We start from the raw sequence: 17,603 nt of genomic DNA, 5'->3' as shown, positions 1-17,603 counted from the left end.
ACTAAATCCTGCTTTTAAATAAGGTATATTTTCCATTTAGGAGTTGTGGGGATCAGAGCTGGGAGCTACATAATAAAAACTGGCAGACTATACTGTATATACCTATTATTTTACGCCTCATCATTTTTATCACCCCACAGCACCACACATAACTATTAGGACTATAAAGACTAATAATAAAATACATCACATAAAGCAAGCCCACATATAAGATGGAAACGCAATATAATCAGTGTGATCATTTGGAAGTCGTGATTAATAACAATTGTGTCTTTGTTTTTTATAGGGGATATTGGGGGGGACCAGCTCCCATCAGGAAAATAATGCATCTTGGTTTCAAGTAAAAATGCATAAAAATGCACTTTCATGTATCAAACTGCACCGTCTACTCAACATATAGTGCCAGCTGGTATTGCCAAATTCAGGATAACTGATGATTTAAGATACATAATGGAGCAAAGTCGAGTTTCAGGAAATGTTAGTCCAACAATCTCTGCTAGTTTTCTGTGGAGAGCCTGATATATTAGATCAAATGAACTGTTTGTTATTTTCTTTTAACATGACCGATTTTATTGTACCGTTGATACAATCATGTGTTTTTGTTACAAAAAATATTTTTGTCTAAATGAATAAAAAACCTTGGGAACATTATTGAAATGTGATTTATTTAATGCATGTATGATCCAGCTGTGTGCAGAATGTTGAACGTTTGGGAAGTTACATGTTTCACTGAATCTCTTAAGTGGTACATTGTTGACACAATCTCTGCAAGGTACAAATTTATACGTGACGTAATTCTGAATATTGTAATGCAGGATTACTGTTTATTTGCTGAACATAACAGATGGAGAAAAAATAATAAAAGTAAATGTGTCTTGGGGAAGAGTGTTGGCACCTGTCAGCCAGTACTTGGTATCACCTTCTTTGACACAGCTTTCAAATGTTTCCTTGCAGATCTATTCTAGCTCAGAAATATTCTTAGATCTTCTTCCATACACTGCATGTTTGACATCTACCCATAGATTTTAAGTAATATCTAGGTCTGGGGGCTGTGAAGACCATTGACGCTCCCCAACCTTCCTTCCACTCGGATAATGGTTGTAACAAAAAAGTTTAATCATTGTTTCATCAGTCCATAGCACGGTGTGTCAAAAACTTTCTGGCTTATCTAAGAGTTGTCTTGTATGCTTGAGACAATGCCTTGTGATGAGTTCATAAGAAAGGTATTATTTTCTGACAACTCTTCCATGCAGATCATTTTTATGTAAGCATTGCTGTAGCCTAGGCCAATATGCCGGTGTCAGCTTCATTTTTCTGCAGATGCTTTTCAGTGGTATGTGGGCTCTGCTTTTCATATCTGATCAGGTTAAGACCAGTCCTATCAGACTGGTCTTGGGATTACATAGACTTCAACATTTCCCCTTAACTTACATCTCTTAATGATGGTTCTGACAGCGGAAAGCACTTAGATCTTTTTATAGCCTTCACCTTTTGTGTACCAATCAATCATCTTTATTTTCAAGTCCTCAGCCAGCTGCTTAGAAGAACACTCACTAGTGCAGGGATAAAAAGTAATGTATGGCAAATGGAAACTTGTCATGCACACAGAACAGAATATATATATATATATATTTTGTGATAAGCACGGCAAACAGATGGTGCTTTCATAGTTTTGCTGAACCACTTTGCTGCACTTTATTCAGGGTGGTTAGGATGGTACAGTCAGCAAGAGGTGTAGCTCCAGCAATCCAACAAAGGTATTTACAGTTTCCCACAACCATACTTCTGGCTAAACACTCAGTGACCTTACTAGTGGCCGGCCAGAACACAAAACCAGCTTCCTCTTTAGCATTAACTAAACCAAAAATCATACCCATGTCCTCCACCTGTGAACCTGTGTTCTGTGTGCAGAGAAGTGTGAAGGATTAACCCTGTCTGCTGCAGACCAGTCTCTCTTCTAACAGTCCGTGGCAAACTGCCCAATCTGCCACTGTGTGTATGTGTATGTGTATATATATATATATATATATATATATATATATATTCAGCACCTGCCCCCTAGTGGGGCTTCCTGGCTAGGCAAGTCCACAAGAAAAGACACAGTAGCCATTTTGGGAGCAACCTCATCCAGCAGTCACTTCTCTCCGTCCACCCTCTTAGCTGCAGGGATTTAGTGGTTGCCTGTGGGCTTTACTCTATATTTGACTTGTGTCTGTAGAGTTCCACATCGCTCTGGCTTGCTCAACTGTTTTAAGTCCTTCCCTCCATTTCTATGCCTGGAAAAAAGCGTTTGTCCAGTGTTAAGCTTGGAGGTGGAATACTTGCAAAGGTTATCACTCCAATTTTTTGAGGTTTTCTTCCTTTTGTCCATATGGGAAGGCGAGAGGTCAGCCCTCAAAAGGTCAGTCCCTGCTTTTCAGGAAGGGCTGCAGAGAGGCAGACAAGCCTGGACAGCGGGACATCCAGCATTTAAGCCCTCTGACAAGCAATCCGCATGATGGGCAGGCTGCTCAACCAGGGACTCCTGGGGTGGGTGCCCATCTACTCTTCTTCACAGATGCCTGGGTGAGAGGCATGGTCAGTCGAAGATATATAATAGGCATCCAGGCATCCCCTCCCAAGCACTTTTGCAGACGTTTATGCAGCCTCCATACACTCCCCTCAAGTGGCTCTGTGTGATTTCAATCTGGTGCTATCAGCCTTGCAGTACTCTCCTTTTGAAACACTTGGTTCAGTGGACTTGAAATTCCTTACCTGGAAGACAGTCTTCCTGTTGGCCATCTCTTCTGCCAGAAGAGAGCGGAGGGCTTTGTCTTGTAGATCTACGTTCCTCATCTTCCATGGAGATAGGACTGTGCTTAGGAGCTTTCCTTTTGGCCAAAGGTGGATTCACGGTTCCACCTGAATCAGGAAATTGTTATTCCGGGTTTAGACTGGGATATCTTCAGAGGAGAGTTCTCTTCGATCCCTGGATGTGGTTCGATCCTGTGTGGATAGAACCAAGGATGTGCGCCGGATGTCACCCATTGGATTCAAAGAAAAGGATTTAACGGAAGTACAAAAATCCAATTTTTATCCACAAATGTGTCTTCTCACAGGTAAAAATGTCTAATGTTTGAACAATTGTCACTGAGCTCTTAAAATTATTTAGTGCTAGGATATTATGTAAAATAAAGGGGTCATTTGAGGTTAAAATGATCATAACTGTGTTTTTCTTGAAGCCTGACCTGACCTCACCCGGTCAGCAGCTTTCTTATCAAGCTCCAGATTTGATAGTAACACTTCATATGATGCGCAACCCACACTGAAACCAACCCAAATTACCACTTCCATTACAGCATGGATGCTAAACTTTTCCAGTGTTGATACCAGTAAATTCTGCCTATGACCAAGAACGACATCAGCTATATATTAAAAGTTGACTGAACAGTCTTGTAGGTATTTTCTACCTTAAGATGGCTTTAAATAATTAGCTCCAATGTAAAATCCTGTAAATGTTACTAAATACATTTCTGTATCTTACTGGCTTAATTTGTGTGCATTTCAGTTATATGTTTATATCGTCAGACAGGGTTGTGTATTTTTGTTGGCCCTGGATACTGTCAAAAGCATCTCCCTGGATACAGTTGTATGCAACATAGAGCAAGCTGAGATGTTCTGTATCCAACAGCAACAGTAATAAACAACCTGTCTAGAAAAATGGAGACGGAACCTAGAGAGGTAAAGCAGTCTATTTATTAACACTTGGACGAGAGTATATACAAGCCAAAAAATTAGTTATCTAAAGGAAACCTTTACATTTATAATTATGGTTTTAACACAGTATGGGTTTCATTTTATATTTTAATTGCTTATATATTATTTATTTTTTTATATATATCACCAATCATGTTACGCAGCGGCATGCAGATTAACCCACCAGTATGTTTTTGGAATGTGGGAGGAAACATATCTATCTAAAGTGGACATACAATTCAAGTGCTGGAATAGTACCAAGTGTATTTAGTTAGATTCACAGTTATATTACCAATGGGTATTACATAGAATGATGATTCCAGGCATTAATATTCTGGAAAAAGTGTTTCCCAAATATAATTTATCATTCCTTAACATTACTGAAACTCCTGTGAAAATACTAAGTGTAGCCAAATGTATTGACATTTAAAATGCAGATATAACTAATGTATTTGTTCTGTGTACACTGGAAATTTCCTTGGTTTATAAGTTACTAATTTTTGGTATCCTTTGCACGGTGTATCATTTCCTGAGTGTTCTATAAATTTCCACTTTTTTTTTCTCCCAGGACAGAATGTATAATCAGTCCTGATTGTCTCTGGGGTGGCAATACATCCATTTCAACATATTTACCTGGAGAATCTTGTGTTAAGCAGGTATCCTATGATATGTGAAAGATAACTTGATAGAACTTTCAGGATAATAGACATCCACAAGACAGAGACCAGGCAGAAGGTTTAGGGCTGGGGACAGTGTGGATAGGATTGTTCGCCCATAACCTCCTCCTAACTTGGGTTTTCATGTAATTTAGGTAATGTACAATTTTTCCCAGCCCTAACCATCTTCCCAGTGACACTCATCTTGGATCAATGCCCCCATGAAATATTTAATTGCATGTCTGGAGAATGTTAATTTCATACAACTTCTTATGTGTGTCTTGGGGGTAAAGTCCAGATCTGAATGCCAACAATATTGAAGTGGTAATCATTACTTGATATTTCCATTCAAACCAGTGGCTTCCCATGAAATATATTAGGGCCGAACATACACATTAGTCACTACGACATGCTACCTCTGGTATCCCTCACCTTCCATTCCACATTTGTTACCTTCTGTGCAAGTGTTGTAATAAGGCACCCTGGAGATGGTGGGACAGTTAGTGCTGCTATTTCATTTTTGCAACCAAAGTTGCTGTTTTATTGCCATAATTATCGCACACAGTGCTGTGGTATCACTGCAAGCTGTCCTTCCCCCACTAACAATGCACTTTGAAAGGCCATAATGCTGCTCGTACTAAAAAGTATTTCTGGGGGTCACAATAATAAAACAAATACATTTCATGGACAATCATTAATATTTTATAATTTAATTATGGAATTATACTTTAAAAAGTGAAAGTATGGTAAGTGACCTGACTGGGCGTTAGGATGAAAGTGTAGAGAGCTCCTGCATCCCTTGGATATAATCCTGCAAAATCTATGCTAGTTTCCTGTGAACTCATCCTCCCCTTCTAGATTCTCAGTAAAGCTTACAACCTGTGTGCATGGCGGTAATATCCCCCTCTCTACCATCCACACAAATCCAACTGTTTATAGAGCTAGCCCAACACCATACTGCACTGTCTAGACTACCAGTACTTTACTTTCCTTGTTGGTGGGGATGCTAGTTTGCCCAATTTAGTCACCTACATTATATACAATGCTGATTTTAAGCCCGAGGCCTACCAGCTCTAAAATGTTTCCCTTCTGTTCACCATTTGTTCTTTTGCCACAGCCTACCTCTGACTTTCGCCTTGCACAAGTGTGTTGTCCTTTCATTCTGGCTGCTATATGTGTGGACCGGCTCATTGGGAACCACCCTCATCACCACCTACCTTGGTTTGTTTGCATCCTTTTAATGTTATTGCACATTCACCTACAGCTGCCACACAACTTGCAACCCTCTAGTCTTTATCAGATCTTTCACTCACACATTGCCCTTTTTTTTTGCAATACCACCTTGTTCACCATTTCTATTTTTACACATCAAGAGAATAGTAATTTCCGTCCAATCACTTGGCTCGGGCCTGAGGAATCTCCCTTCTCTACACTCTTTTGGTGCCTTATGCTGCGCTCCCCATTGTTCTCACACACCTTGAGGTCTTCCTCCTTTTTGGTGTTCGCACCGCTGTGGACAGTGTAGTCCCAACTATTTACCCTTTGCTCGCTCCTTTTGTGACCGCTGAGCACTTACTCTCTACCATAACCCACCCCCCCCCCCCCCCATCCTTATGTATCCCACTCAATATTTACATTCTTTAGCCGGCTTTTGCCTTTGTTCTTCATGTCGGTGAAAGATGTCACCCTTAATGTCAAGGGTCTTAATTCACCCAAGAGACCACTCCTACATCAAATGCTACACACCTTACAAGCTGATAGAATAAATCTTCTGTATAAAGACTAATACCTTTGCACACCCATCATTAAGCGCTTCCCTGCAGCCTTCAACTCTTCCCGTCACAATATTATTCCGCAGCTCCCTCCAAATTGAGCTATACTCCTGCTCTACAGGCTCCGACGGCCGATATATAATTCTCATAGGGCGTCTGGGCTCTGCCAAAAGTATTCCAACAAATTTATATGCACCTGCTATAAGGGCAGTGGTTTCTTCACCGCCTTCATTTCCACCCTCCACAAGGTGTGCAGGGGCTTGCTTATAGCAAACAATACAGTGCTGGATCAAAACATTGATCGGTTTCACAATCCTTCCCAGACTAATACTAGGAATAAGTGTTTATTGAGGACCCTACCTCAACATACACTTGAAAGAGTTGGACCTCTGCAACACCTGGTAAGCACTCAATCCTACTATCTGCAATTGTTTGCTCATGCCCACAAAATGCTTACTGGATGTTCAATATGTTGCCGAGATACAACCTTCACCAACATCACCTCTCTCAGTCCACAATACACACTAATTTGTAGGCTGACCACTTTGTAGTTGATTTGTTGTTTTACCTCCTTTAGGGCCCTGCAGGCAGTGAACATGAATTATACTTTTATGTTTAGTTATTCATACGGTTTCTTTTAAAATATACTTAATAAAGCAAAGTTAAAAAGTAGTTTCATGGTGGATTCTACAGCATGTGAATTATGAGTTTTGTTCTGCTCAAGATCTGCGTCTCTCAGCCACCCTCATCACATGCTCCCATTCCCGGTTACAGGACTTTTTCGGGCTGCACTGACTATGGAATTCTCTCCCTCGCACAAGACTCTCCTCTGGTCTACAAACTTTCAAGCGTTCTCTGAAAACCCACCTCTTCAGACAAGCTTATAATATTCCTCAACCACCCTCTTAACCTCACTACCTTACCCTATTACCAGTTACACAATTTCACACAAGACTACTCCCTGACCAACATTGTTGTGTGACAGGATCATTTCGCTTACAAGTCACTTACCTTTACAACCTGGCTGGGCCAAAATGCAAAATGTAGACTTAGCCTGATGTGTCAAACTCCCATTGTCCCATAGATTGTAGGCTTGCGAGCAGGACCTGCTCACCTTTGTCTGTTTTACTCAGTTTGTTTATTAGTTTACTATGTTTGTCCCCAATTGTAAAGTGCTATGGAATATGTTGGTGCTATATAAATAAATGATGATGGAGCTATTGTGACTCTAGGTTTCTTTAAAATAAGAACTGCAATTCTATAACCACTCGCCACAGTCTATATATTAAAACAAACATTTTTGTTCTTCTGCCTACACAGCCTATCAATGCAATAGAAATCAGTGTCATCAAGGTGCTGGTTTCTGGTCACTTGACAGACTATCCTCATGAATACTGTTCCCATTCACAAAATTGCAGTCTCCCCTGCATTTAGGTGACAGGAGCACTGTAATACATTGCATTCATTCTCTGGACATGACCGCCAAGGGTGGGTGTGAATGCAACAGGGATGTCGAGCGGAAGGGGAGATGCAATCTTACATTCTCTTTTCAACCAAGTCATTATACACAGGAGTCTAAACGTAGCTTGATGCCTTTATATTACTCTAACTAACATACTCTTGCTTTATTCAATCCTTAGGCCCCAGCTTTCATATTTGCATTGTGCCAATTCCATCTATTATTAACCACCCTCCGCGTATGGGGAGGGTGGTTAATAGATGCTTTATTATATAATAAATGCTGCTCCCTAAATAGGACATGACTTATTCACAACTGGAAAACTCACTTAATCACAGAACCAGAGATGACCATCATTGGCATCCCAGCTGTTAAATTCTAATGCTTTGTGTAATTGATTGGTAAGTCAACAACTGGAAAACTGAATGGCCAATCCTGTTCTTGATGGTCATGTTACCATATGCCTAAAAATGGCCAGCATGCACCTGAGGGGGAAAAACCAATCACACCAACACTACAGTACCGTATGGGTATAAATATTGGCTAGAATTTGGACATGTGACTTCATTAACTTAAAGAATGAAATCAGGTCAGGCTGTAGCAGTATAACATGCACTTACTAGTTAGCAAAAAGGTATTACATGTAACCAGTCAACATTTATGATCTCCATGTTTATAGATATATTCAAATTATTGATATGTCTTTGAAAGACAAAACTTATATTTCAACTTTTGTGAACAACCTTAGTATTACACATGCACATCTCCCTCCCCCCACCCTCTCCAGGGAAGGGGGTGGTTTCTCTTTTTAACAAAAAATTTAAATATTCATACACAGATTACGCAAAACTACTGGCCATGCAGTTATCACACATTTTTCATGACACATTTTATTCACACTTTTACTTCAGTAAAGCACTGTACCTTTTGAGGCAAAAAATAAATAAACAGAACATAAACGAACACCTATGCAATCACATCTTGAGTCAAACATCTTTATAAAAAAATCGCAGTTTCACTGTAAAGCCCAGGCCTTTATCTCATGAGTACATATACAAGTCATAAAAGCAATGTTGGATTAGAAGAAATGGTTTATTCTAGTGGAGTGTTTTTTGTTGAGCATTTAAAAACGTAAGTTGTTAGAAACAAGTTGTACAAAGCGAGTGTAACAAGTATATAAATTAAAATCCCCCAAAAAAAAGGGCATCTTCAGTTGTAAAAGCCACTTCTTTCCACTTAATTCTGTGAAGAGAGAAGAGAGTTAGAATGTACATAAACTTTAAGCCAGAACAGAACAGTTATTAAAATAACCCAGCAAACCTTATGCAAAGGAAGTTACATTATGGAACTGTCACAAATACACAAGTTTCTGGTATTTAATAAAACAGATATTTGACTGTATGTCCTGTCTAAGTCAATTGAAAGACATTGCACAGAGCCTTTCCAGGCCTAAAATGTACAGATTCTTCCTATAAGTGGTTTAAGAAGAATGATCATTTAATAACGAAAATTAACAAAAAAAAAAACCAAAAAACACATTCCTTAACTCCCATGACCATCCAAAATTTGCAACTGCTAATCCAGTGCCAGAGACCAAATGTTATAACTATCCGATTCCTGGGCAAATATTACAAAAATTAAGTCACAGCATATGGTTCAGTTGGGTGGAGTGCAAAAAAAAAAAAATTATAGATATACACCCACCCAAATATTTAAATCCTTCACATAGAATCTTTAAAAAATTATATAGAACATTAATCCTTATATAAAATGTAGTGTGCAGCACTGAGTTAGGCCATGGACACACAATATTCATGTTCAGAAAGAAAGCGGAACAATGGTTACCTTGCAGTTTATCAAGTTCAGCACATCTCCGTACACTCTGTTAAACAATTCTTCCCTTGTATGTGTTCCATTTAGTTGTTCTATAAATAAGAGGATGACAATTCCATTACATGAAGCAATGGCATTCACCACATTCCCAATAGAACAGAAACATGTACGGAACAAGCACTAACCCACAATGACATTCAGTTCTTCCATGATCTTCTTGTGTTTAACGTACATTGGCCAGACATGGCCATCAAAGAGTCCTGGTGGATCTGGAACAGTGTAGTTTCTGGAGCTATTGAGAATACAATAGTGGTTAGGTTAATTGTGTTATAGCAGCACAAAGATGTATACAGAACTGCAGGGGTTTCCTTGTTACTGAATATAGACAGACACGTGTGGCCTGCATATCAGTGCACGCTCCAAAGACGCAATTAAAATAACGAATTACTCCACCTAATTTCAGTTCTGGTGGAAACACACACGTCAAGATAATAGTTGCTACTTCCTACTTATTAGGGAATGGATAATCTCATTTAAATGTATTTGTTTATTTACAGTTTAAGACATTGTAAGATGCTTATTGATGTGCCTTTTTGTGCTATTTGGCTACCTTATGGGGTAAGGGGATAGTTTGTTATGTATGCATTTTGTTTGAATGTTTTTTTCTTTCAGATTTTAAAATAAGTAGGAAGTAGCACCTATCATTTTAAATGCATTTATATTCAGTAAATTCACACTGGTGCACAGCCATTTGAACTTGAAGCACGCGCACCAACGTCAATGTGAAGCACTACTATGTGTGCTATAGCAGATCAATCTCTGAATGTCTAGCAGTGCCTCGGATTACATGCATTATGGCTGTTCTGAGTGATAAGGAGAAAGTACAGTTTGTCTGGTACACTGTCTTAAGATAGGAGTGTTCACTTATGGCCCTATTGTTTTAGGGTGTCACGAGGTGTGACTAAGCAAGATTCTGGAGATTATTTGTACTGTGCTGCAGCGGATGTAAATTCATGCAAGATTGAACAAAGCAGATGGAAAATATAATTTGGGAGAAGGCCTAGAACAGGACTCCTTACTCTTCAGAGAACAAACAAAACTTCAGGCTGGTTATACACTTATTTTAGGAAGACATAAGGAACACTGTCAATTGCAGTATACATAAGTATATAGAGCAGGCAGTGACCAAAACACACTAGAGCAACGCCAACAATCCTGCCCATTGTCACTGATCTCAAAGTGTCAGGGACTCCATATAACAAGCACAAGAGACAGTGGATGGATTCTACTGCCATACTCTTTTACATGCTTTTGCTAGTGGTAAACGATAGTAAGAGCATGATTTTTGATGCTAGACCCTTGTGGGTCAACACATGACTCAATGGAAAGCAATCTGTGAATGAGCTGCATATATGAATCCTATGAAGTGTTCTCCACAGAAAACGGTGCCATTAAGTAGCAGCCGGATAAGGGTAGTGTAATACTTTCCAATAAAATAATAAGATGTTGGAGGTTATCGCCAACACGTCAATTATTTATAAAGACTGGAGGTTATCACCTACTTGCTGGCTGGATAGTACTTATAAGTTTTTATAACCAATACATTTTTATGCCTGGCTGCTGAGACTGCCTGTGTGAACTGACCAGACTGGTGATCAGTGGTCCAACACACTGCTGGCTGTAGTGCTCACACAGTGCCTATTATAATATGACTCAGTCGGACTCCCAAGAGCTGAATGTCAAATAAAACGACTGGAGCACCCAGGAAATAGGTCCTGAAGAAGACACGGCTTTGTATCACTCTGCATCTGATTTTGTTTGGCTGAAGAAAAAAAAACAACTACATTTCACATAAAAAGAAGTGAATCCACTGAACTCTGTTCTCATAAAAGAAAAAAAAAAGAAAAAAAAAAAAAATATAGCACGGAGGCATACAAACAGAATGTTTTTTATTTTCACATAAGGTTACATGAGCTGTACTTGCCTGAAAGACTCACAATAATTTAAGAATTTCAGACTGTATGCACCTGCTGTAAACATAAGCCTGTTACCGTATTGTTTTATAGATAACCAGTAGTGACTTTACATAACAGGACACTGAGCTCAGGAGCAGTGGTCTATATAGAGCTGTTGGCTGCATTGCTGAACTTGCAGAATGCTGACAGTACATGGTCGCACCCTCCTGTCTTCTAGCAGCTGTCACCCGTGATATAGTACAGTACTGCTTCCTGCCATTAACTCTTCAAGTGCTGGAATCACAAATCAGTGTAATGCTCGATATAGATATATTTAATGACCACATGACTCTTGCAAATGCAAAAATAGACATCAGCAGCTACACTGCCCACGTCTGTAACAGCCATCACATGATAATACCTATAAGTAGCCGGACTAATTAACTGAAGGACAGGTGTAAGTTTTCCATGCACCCCACCTTATGACTACAGAATGGATATGGAATCCCTGACATTTGGAGAGCAATGGTTAAGTTCCAACAGATAAACAGTATTTCAGAAGAGAACACACAACATGAAATGGAATCTTCCAAGACTTGTAGAAGACGAACAGATTAATGTACACATACAAACATAATGAAGTGCACATACCTCCTTCTCCTCTTGCATTCATCATAGGGTATTGAAATAAAAAAACTATGTGTGAACATCTCAATTAGGGGTCTGGAAAATAAAAACAAAAAGATGACATCTCTATACAGATCCTAGAGATATCACAAAAAACATTATGTCTGCTCTGCATGCATCACATGTTCTATGTAATGCTGGTCACATGTGGCAATACTGAAAGTTGATTCCAGACTAAGTCAAATCAATGTGTGTATGGGCCCACAACAATCCAATTCACACTACAAATTGTTATGTATTTGATCAGAGAGGTTCGAAAAACTGTTTGCCCGAAGACCTCATTGATAGTTATGAACAGGGTAAAAGGGATTTTTAGGAAACAGGATTATGGATCACTTCTACTGTAGTAAATAGTCACCATCACTCAAAGCGAAGTCACATTTCACAAGCCTCTTCTTGCTGAGCAAAACGCATGTACACCCATGTTTGAGAGTTGACGTGGCCAATCAATACTACTTGATAAACACCACCTACATGTAGCTCTTCGGTTGTCATACACCCTCCGTTACAAGCTTTCCGCCGCTCACTGCTGGGACAGACAGCCGAGAGTGTTGAGCGGTCAGCAAGAACTTGGAGTAGTTGGCTAATGGAACGCAGTTCTTGAATGGACATGAGAAGCTGCCAAAAGTTCAGGATCAGCAGTCAGGTCACCCAGAAACCAATTTACAATACAACTCCATACTAGCTGCTTATGCATGCAAGACGGGTTGGGCCAACTGTTCTCTTCCCCTGTAAGACCCATGGCTGAATTACAGTAATGGCTGGAATATTTGTGCCTATCAAGTGTTTCCCTAAGGTGTATAATCCTTTTAACTGATAGAAACCTATACATCAATATATTAAGAGACTTACTCATAGGTGTACAGAAGAAAACCTTCTACAATTAGGATGTGACAAGCCTCCTGTTCCTCGTTCTGTTGACACATGACACTATCCAGACCGTTATTAACACCATGAGATCGCTCAAACTTCACAGGATCCTTTTTCCAGGCCTCAATTGTTTCAATCATAGCATCGATATCCAATGCACTGATCACTAGAAATAAGCAGAGCACAGACGGTTAGTGTTCAAACTATTCCACAGCAACGCCTTTTTGAAGTATTAAGTAATAACTGTTGTCCACCATCACCAGTTATGCAAGTGAAGCAAGTCACCTTCTTACCATCATATTGTTTAAATCCATCTTCAAATTTGATCTGGTCCTGGGGCTGAAACAGTGACACAAAAAAAAAAAATGTATACGCACAAAGCACCGTCTATACAAAACAACAACATGCAAACAGTGCTAGTTTTATACACTAATATGGGAAGCAAGTTAAATTCTGTTCCAATCCTAAATGTATCTCGGGCATGTTAATGGGTGTAAATTAAATTAGGAGTGCAAGTGGGTGCTCATGTTACCTCTGCATCCACACTACATTTTCCTTTCACATGGAAAGGTCTAAATAAATATATATATATATATATATATATATATATATATGCACCAGAATAAAGCACTAAGCTAAAAACAATTGCAGAGATATTTGGTGGTGAAGGTAATGCCTGATATACTGATAATGTACAATCAAGCGCAAATGTGTGACTTCGCAAATCACAGATGACTGCATTCACCGCTTCTCCTCTGCATAAATCCCTTTATTGGCTCTCTATCTGTTCCAGTTCAAGCTCCTTAATATCATTTGCAAAACCCCTACCAACACTTCTCCCGTTACATCTCTGATCTTGTCTGAAGGTACATACCTACCTGGCCACTCTGCCTGACCTCCACCTCAATTCAACTCTCATTACCACCTTCCCATGCCCACCTCCAAAACTTCTGCCGTGATGCCCCCATTCTTTAGAACTTGCTCCCCCTCTCACTCAACTCTCCCCCAACCTTCAAATGCTCACTCAAAAAGCTCGCCTAGCCTACCACCTCCATCATCTAAATTTTTTCTCCCAGTTGGCCTTACAGTCTCTCACCACCCCTCCCTCTAGAAGGTAAGCTCTCGCGGGCAGGGTCCTCTCTACCTATTGTCTCACGTCTGCTGCACTCTGTGCACCTCCCCATAGCATTACTCAACTCATATGTGCTACTTATATGGAAGTCTCATCTATTTGTTACTTGTTCTGTATCCAGTACTACGGAATCTGTGGCGCCTTATAGATGATAACTATACAATCATTACTGTATTTAGATTATATATATTTAAGTACATACTATTATGGCGTGGTTATATTTTTAATCTCTTACAAATTCAGTTTATCATTTAAAGAGTAATAGATTTTCAAAAGGTAAAATTAAACTAAATGACCTACCTTAAAAAAGTCATCCTGATGTACAACACAGCAATTGGGCAGGGATTTTATCAATCTGTTCGTCAGAGTGGTCTTTCCACCATTGGTAACACTAAAATTAGATACAGTACATATTTCTTAATTTGCAAATAGTCTAAGATAAGATTTTGATATAAGTGAGCTAGGTAAGGCATGTTCAATTGGTGATACTCCAAGGCCAGCAATAATCTAACTTTTACTTTAAAATACTTTTATTTATTTTTATTCTATACACAGTAGTTCCCACAGTGTAAGTCCAACATACAAGTAATCAATTTGGAAACGATAGTTGTTTTCCCGCCTTTTTCCTCTAAATTTTGTTTTTGGAATTTTTCTATATTTGATTTTTAGAAATTGCTTTTGCTGCAGTAATTTTAACATTAATATGCCGTTAAGTGAAAAATTACAGTGGTTTAGACAAGTACGCACGTGAGTAATGAACAGTGCGATAAAATCTTATACAGTGAGCCATACACAGAAGTGATGGGAAAAAAAAAACAAAAAACAAAAAAAAACACAAATTGAGGCTGTATGAATATTTTAGAATTGTTGTTTAGAATTGTTAAACTGAACTGGTACCAAGACCTGGTGATTTTACATGTAAATTTGTGAATGCCAAAAAATAGTTTAAAAAGAAACGCTGCATTTCTGGGACTGTTTTGGACTTCCTAGTTTGACTGGAAATTTTAAATAATATGCATAAATTTAACCAGGACATATGTGGCCAATCCTGTAACACTGCACCAGCTCTCTCTATGCAAGGGAAGGAAGAGATTCACATAATGGCTTACAGAAGGAAGTCCCCAGCAAGATGGACTCTCTGAAGGAAGTAATGGAGGGAAACTGTAGTAAAGAACGCTATTGTCTGGATCACCTAGCCTATGGCAAGTCATAACTGAAATTGGAATCAAAGAGCAATGACTCACCATTCTGTAACTTAGCTACAATATAAATGTTGATCTTTTTTTTTTTTTTAAGTTGATCTCAACTTGTGCGACAATGACAGGTGAAGGAATTTGTATTTTCTTAAGTTATAAAGAGATTGAATGACTGTTGTACAAATAAACTGCCGAAAAGAACATTACTGGGTAATCTCACAAGCAAACAAGGCTAAATAGATTTTTCATGTGAAATATTTTAATAAATATAAAATTACCCATGCAACAAACTGGGATTTTTAATAAGTTATTTATTTTCAGGTAGTGACATAATTCACTATTATATAATTGTATTCTGAGAAATGGAGGGAATGCAAAAGATGTTATCAACTCTTGGAAACACCCAGACACGGAAATTATCTGTATTAAAGACACTCAGTTTTTAAAATGTTACCAGTAAATATTTAATATAAATAGAAGATGCAAATATAACAAATGTATAGGAAATAATTCTCCAGTGGAATGACAATGATTTAAAAAAAAAACAAAAAACTTTTGATATTAAATAGACAAAACAGGACTACTGTATTACATAAACATTAGCTGCTACTACACATTTATATAGTCACAAACTGGGGAGAGCTGCCAAATTTTAGCCCAGAGGGCAAGACTCAACTCAGCAGACTATTTTAAAGGAAGAAAATGCAGGAGGCCCAGTGACCCTGCCCAAGGTGGCCCACTATGGGATCAGCCCAGGAGACAAATGCCCACCATGCCCCTGGTCACAAACATATGGGTTTTAAAACATTTCAGTTCTAGGAAATGAAAGAAGTGATTCCTTTTCAAAACGAGATTGAGAAGTCAAATGATGGACATAACATATAGAAAACACTAAATTAAGTTACATTATAGTAACAGTAAGCTGAATGAACTAGTTTTATATATATATACGACATATGTACAATACATCAATATTTAACAGAAGACGTGTCTTAGAGATCCTGTGGCTCTCCAGCTGTGTTACAGCCACAAGTTCCGTTTGGTTCCAGAATCCCCTGCTGGGACTTGTAGTTCCACAACAGTTAGAGATCCACTGGATGCCTACACGTGCTACAGACACTAGTGACTGCGGAGCCATGCATCACTTACCCGCCAATTCCCACGATGATCTTCATAGCGTGTCTCTGTCAAGTACTATAAAATATAAATAAAATGGGGGAAGGAAGTAAACCCTAGACGAACACGGAGAGCAGAAGGAGAGGAACTGAACGTCAGCTACTGGAACGAGCCTCCATGGCGGGGAGAGCAGTGAGGAGTTAGACCTGTTACAACGGCTGCCTTACTAGGAAAGACACAGACCCGCTGCGCTGCGCCCTCAGTAAGGTGACTGTGCTCACTCCATTGGCCAGTTAGTGGGATATAGGCGGGGTGAAGTGACGTCAAAATGTTCCGTTACTGGAGAACTTAAAGATTCGAGTGTGCTGTTCTTATCCACAGCTGTTGCAGGATAAGAGTGTTACACATCGTTATCATATTACATGGCAGCGAACTGTCCCTCATTTCTAGGTTTTAAAGATTTGTCCCTGCAAAATTACATTCACTGTCATTATTTATTCCTACTGAAACCATAAACTATTTCCCCCCTGTATTTGAGGTCTTTGTAGTTTTTTGCACTTACCTGGTGTCTGGATCCTTTTGTGTGTAAGTCTAAGCCACCAGTGTTTCACATACGCGAATCCTGGACAAACACAGAGTTATATTTCAGGCAATATTGGGCAAATGGCCCTATGCTGCTGCTTGCATGCAGGGCTGCCAAGAGGAATTCAGGTCCCCGGTACAACAAATTCATGGGGCCCCCCTCATAGTTGAGTATGGTAAAAAAAAAAAAATTCGGTTGTGTGGTCATGCATTTGGGGGCATGGCAAATGCACCATTGGGGCGTGGTTAACACATCAAAATCACTAGGCTCTCAATTCGCCCAAGCGTCACATATGTCCAAGCACTCCTGACTTTCAGGACATCTAGCACCAAAGTGTAGTATAGAAAAAAATGCAGTGTGTACACAAAGAGTCCAGTCTTGGCCTCCACCTTACATTGGGCACAACACTCACCATTGTCCCTAATAGAATCACAACATTTCACATACTGTCCTGCTCTCTCCTACCTGTTCTTCTCACTTTCACCACCTGTTGCTGCATGTTTCTTTAGTTGCGGCTTGTCTGGATCCTGGAATGCTGGGGCCCTATAAAAAAAATAGCTACATTTAGATCATTCCAAACAACCCTGGCGTTAAATCAATACCATCCAC

General features: G+C 39.3%; 2 protein-coding genes across 2 annotated transcripts in view; one reads left to right on the top strand and one right to left on the bottom strand.

Moving 5' to 3' along the window:
* The window catches only part of SQOR (sulfide quinone oxidoreductase), a 53,765-nt gene extending 53,114 nt beyond the window's left edge, over positions 1 to 651 (top strand). The window contains exon 10 of the mRNA XM_075207950.1: positions 287 to 651. Within this exon, the coding sequence (XP_075064051.1) occupies positions 287 to 344 (58 nt within the window). The 3' untranslated portion in view covers positions 345 to 651. The remainder of the gene's footprint in view (positions 1 to 286) is intronic.
* An 8,044-nt stretch (positions 652 to 8,695) lies between these two features.
* NMRK2 (nicotinamide riboside kinase 2) lies at positions 8,696 to 16,664 on the bottom strand. The gene is made up of 8 exons (XM_075207961.1): positions 16,445 to 16,664; positions 14,400 to 14,490; positions 13,261 to 13,306; positions 12,950 to 13,133; positions 12,062 to 12,133; positions 9,641 to 9,747; positions 9,468 to 9,547; positions 8,696 to 8,864 (listed from the first exon to the last, which is right to left on the bottom strand). Exons 1-8 carry the CDS (start codon positions 16,468 to 16,470, stop codon positions 8,859 to 8,861), a joined length of 612 nt encoding a protein of 203 aa, XP_075064062.1. The 5' UTR covers positions 16,471 to 16,664; the 3' UTR covers positions 8,696 to 8,858.
* Between the last annotated feature and the right edge of the window lie 939 nt (positions 16,665 to 17,603).

This window comes from Mixophyes fleayi, chromosome 4 (genome assembly GCF_038048845.1).
Source record: "Mixophyes fleayi isolate aMixFle1 chromosome 4, aMixFle1.hap1, whole genome shotgun sequence".
NCBI lineage: Eukaryota > Metazoa > Chordata > Amphibia > Anura > Limnodynastidae > Mixophyes > Mixophyes fleayi.
The sequence above is the reverse complement of the archived record's forward strand: the minus strand, read 5'-3'. Positions and strand labels throughout refer to the sequence as shown.

Bases quoted from the DNA above. Each gene is read 5' to 3' on its own strand.
- NMRK2 (XM_075207961.1), bottom strand. From the start codon at position 16,470: ATGAAGATCATCGTGGGAATTGGCGG. The intron at 12,134-12,949 runs GTAAGTCTCTTA...TTTATTTTCCAG, and splicing joins TTTCTTCTGTACACCTATGA to ACCCCTAATTGAGATGTTCA. The intron at 9,548-9,640 runs GTTAGTGCTTGT...TCTTATTTATAG, and splicing joins AGAACTGAATGTCATTGTGG to AACAACTAAATGGAACACAT.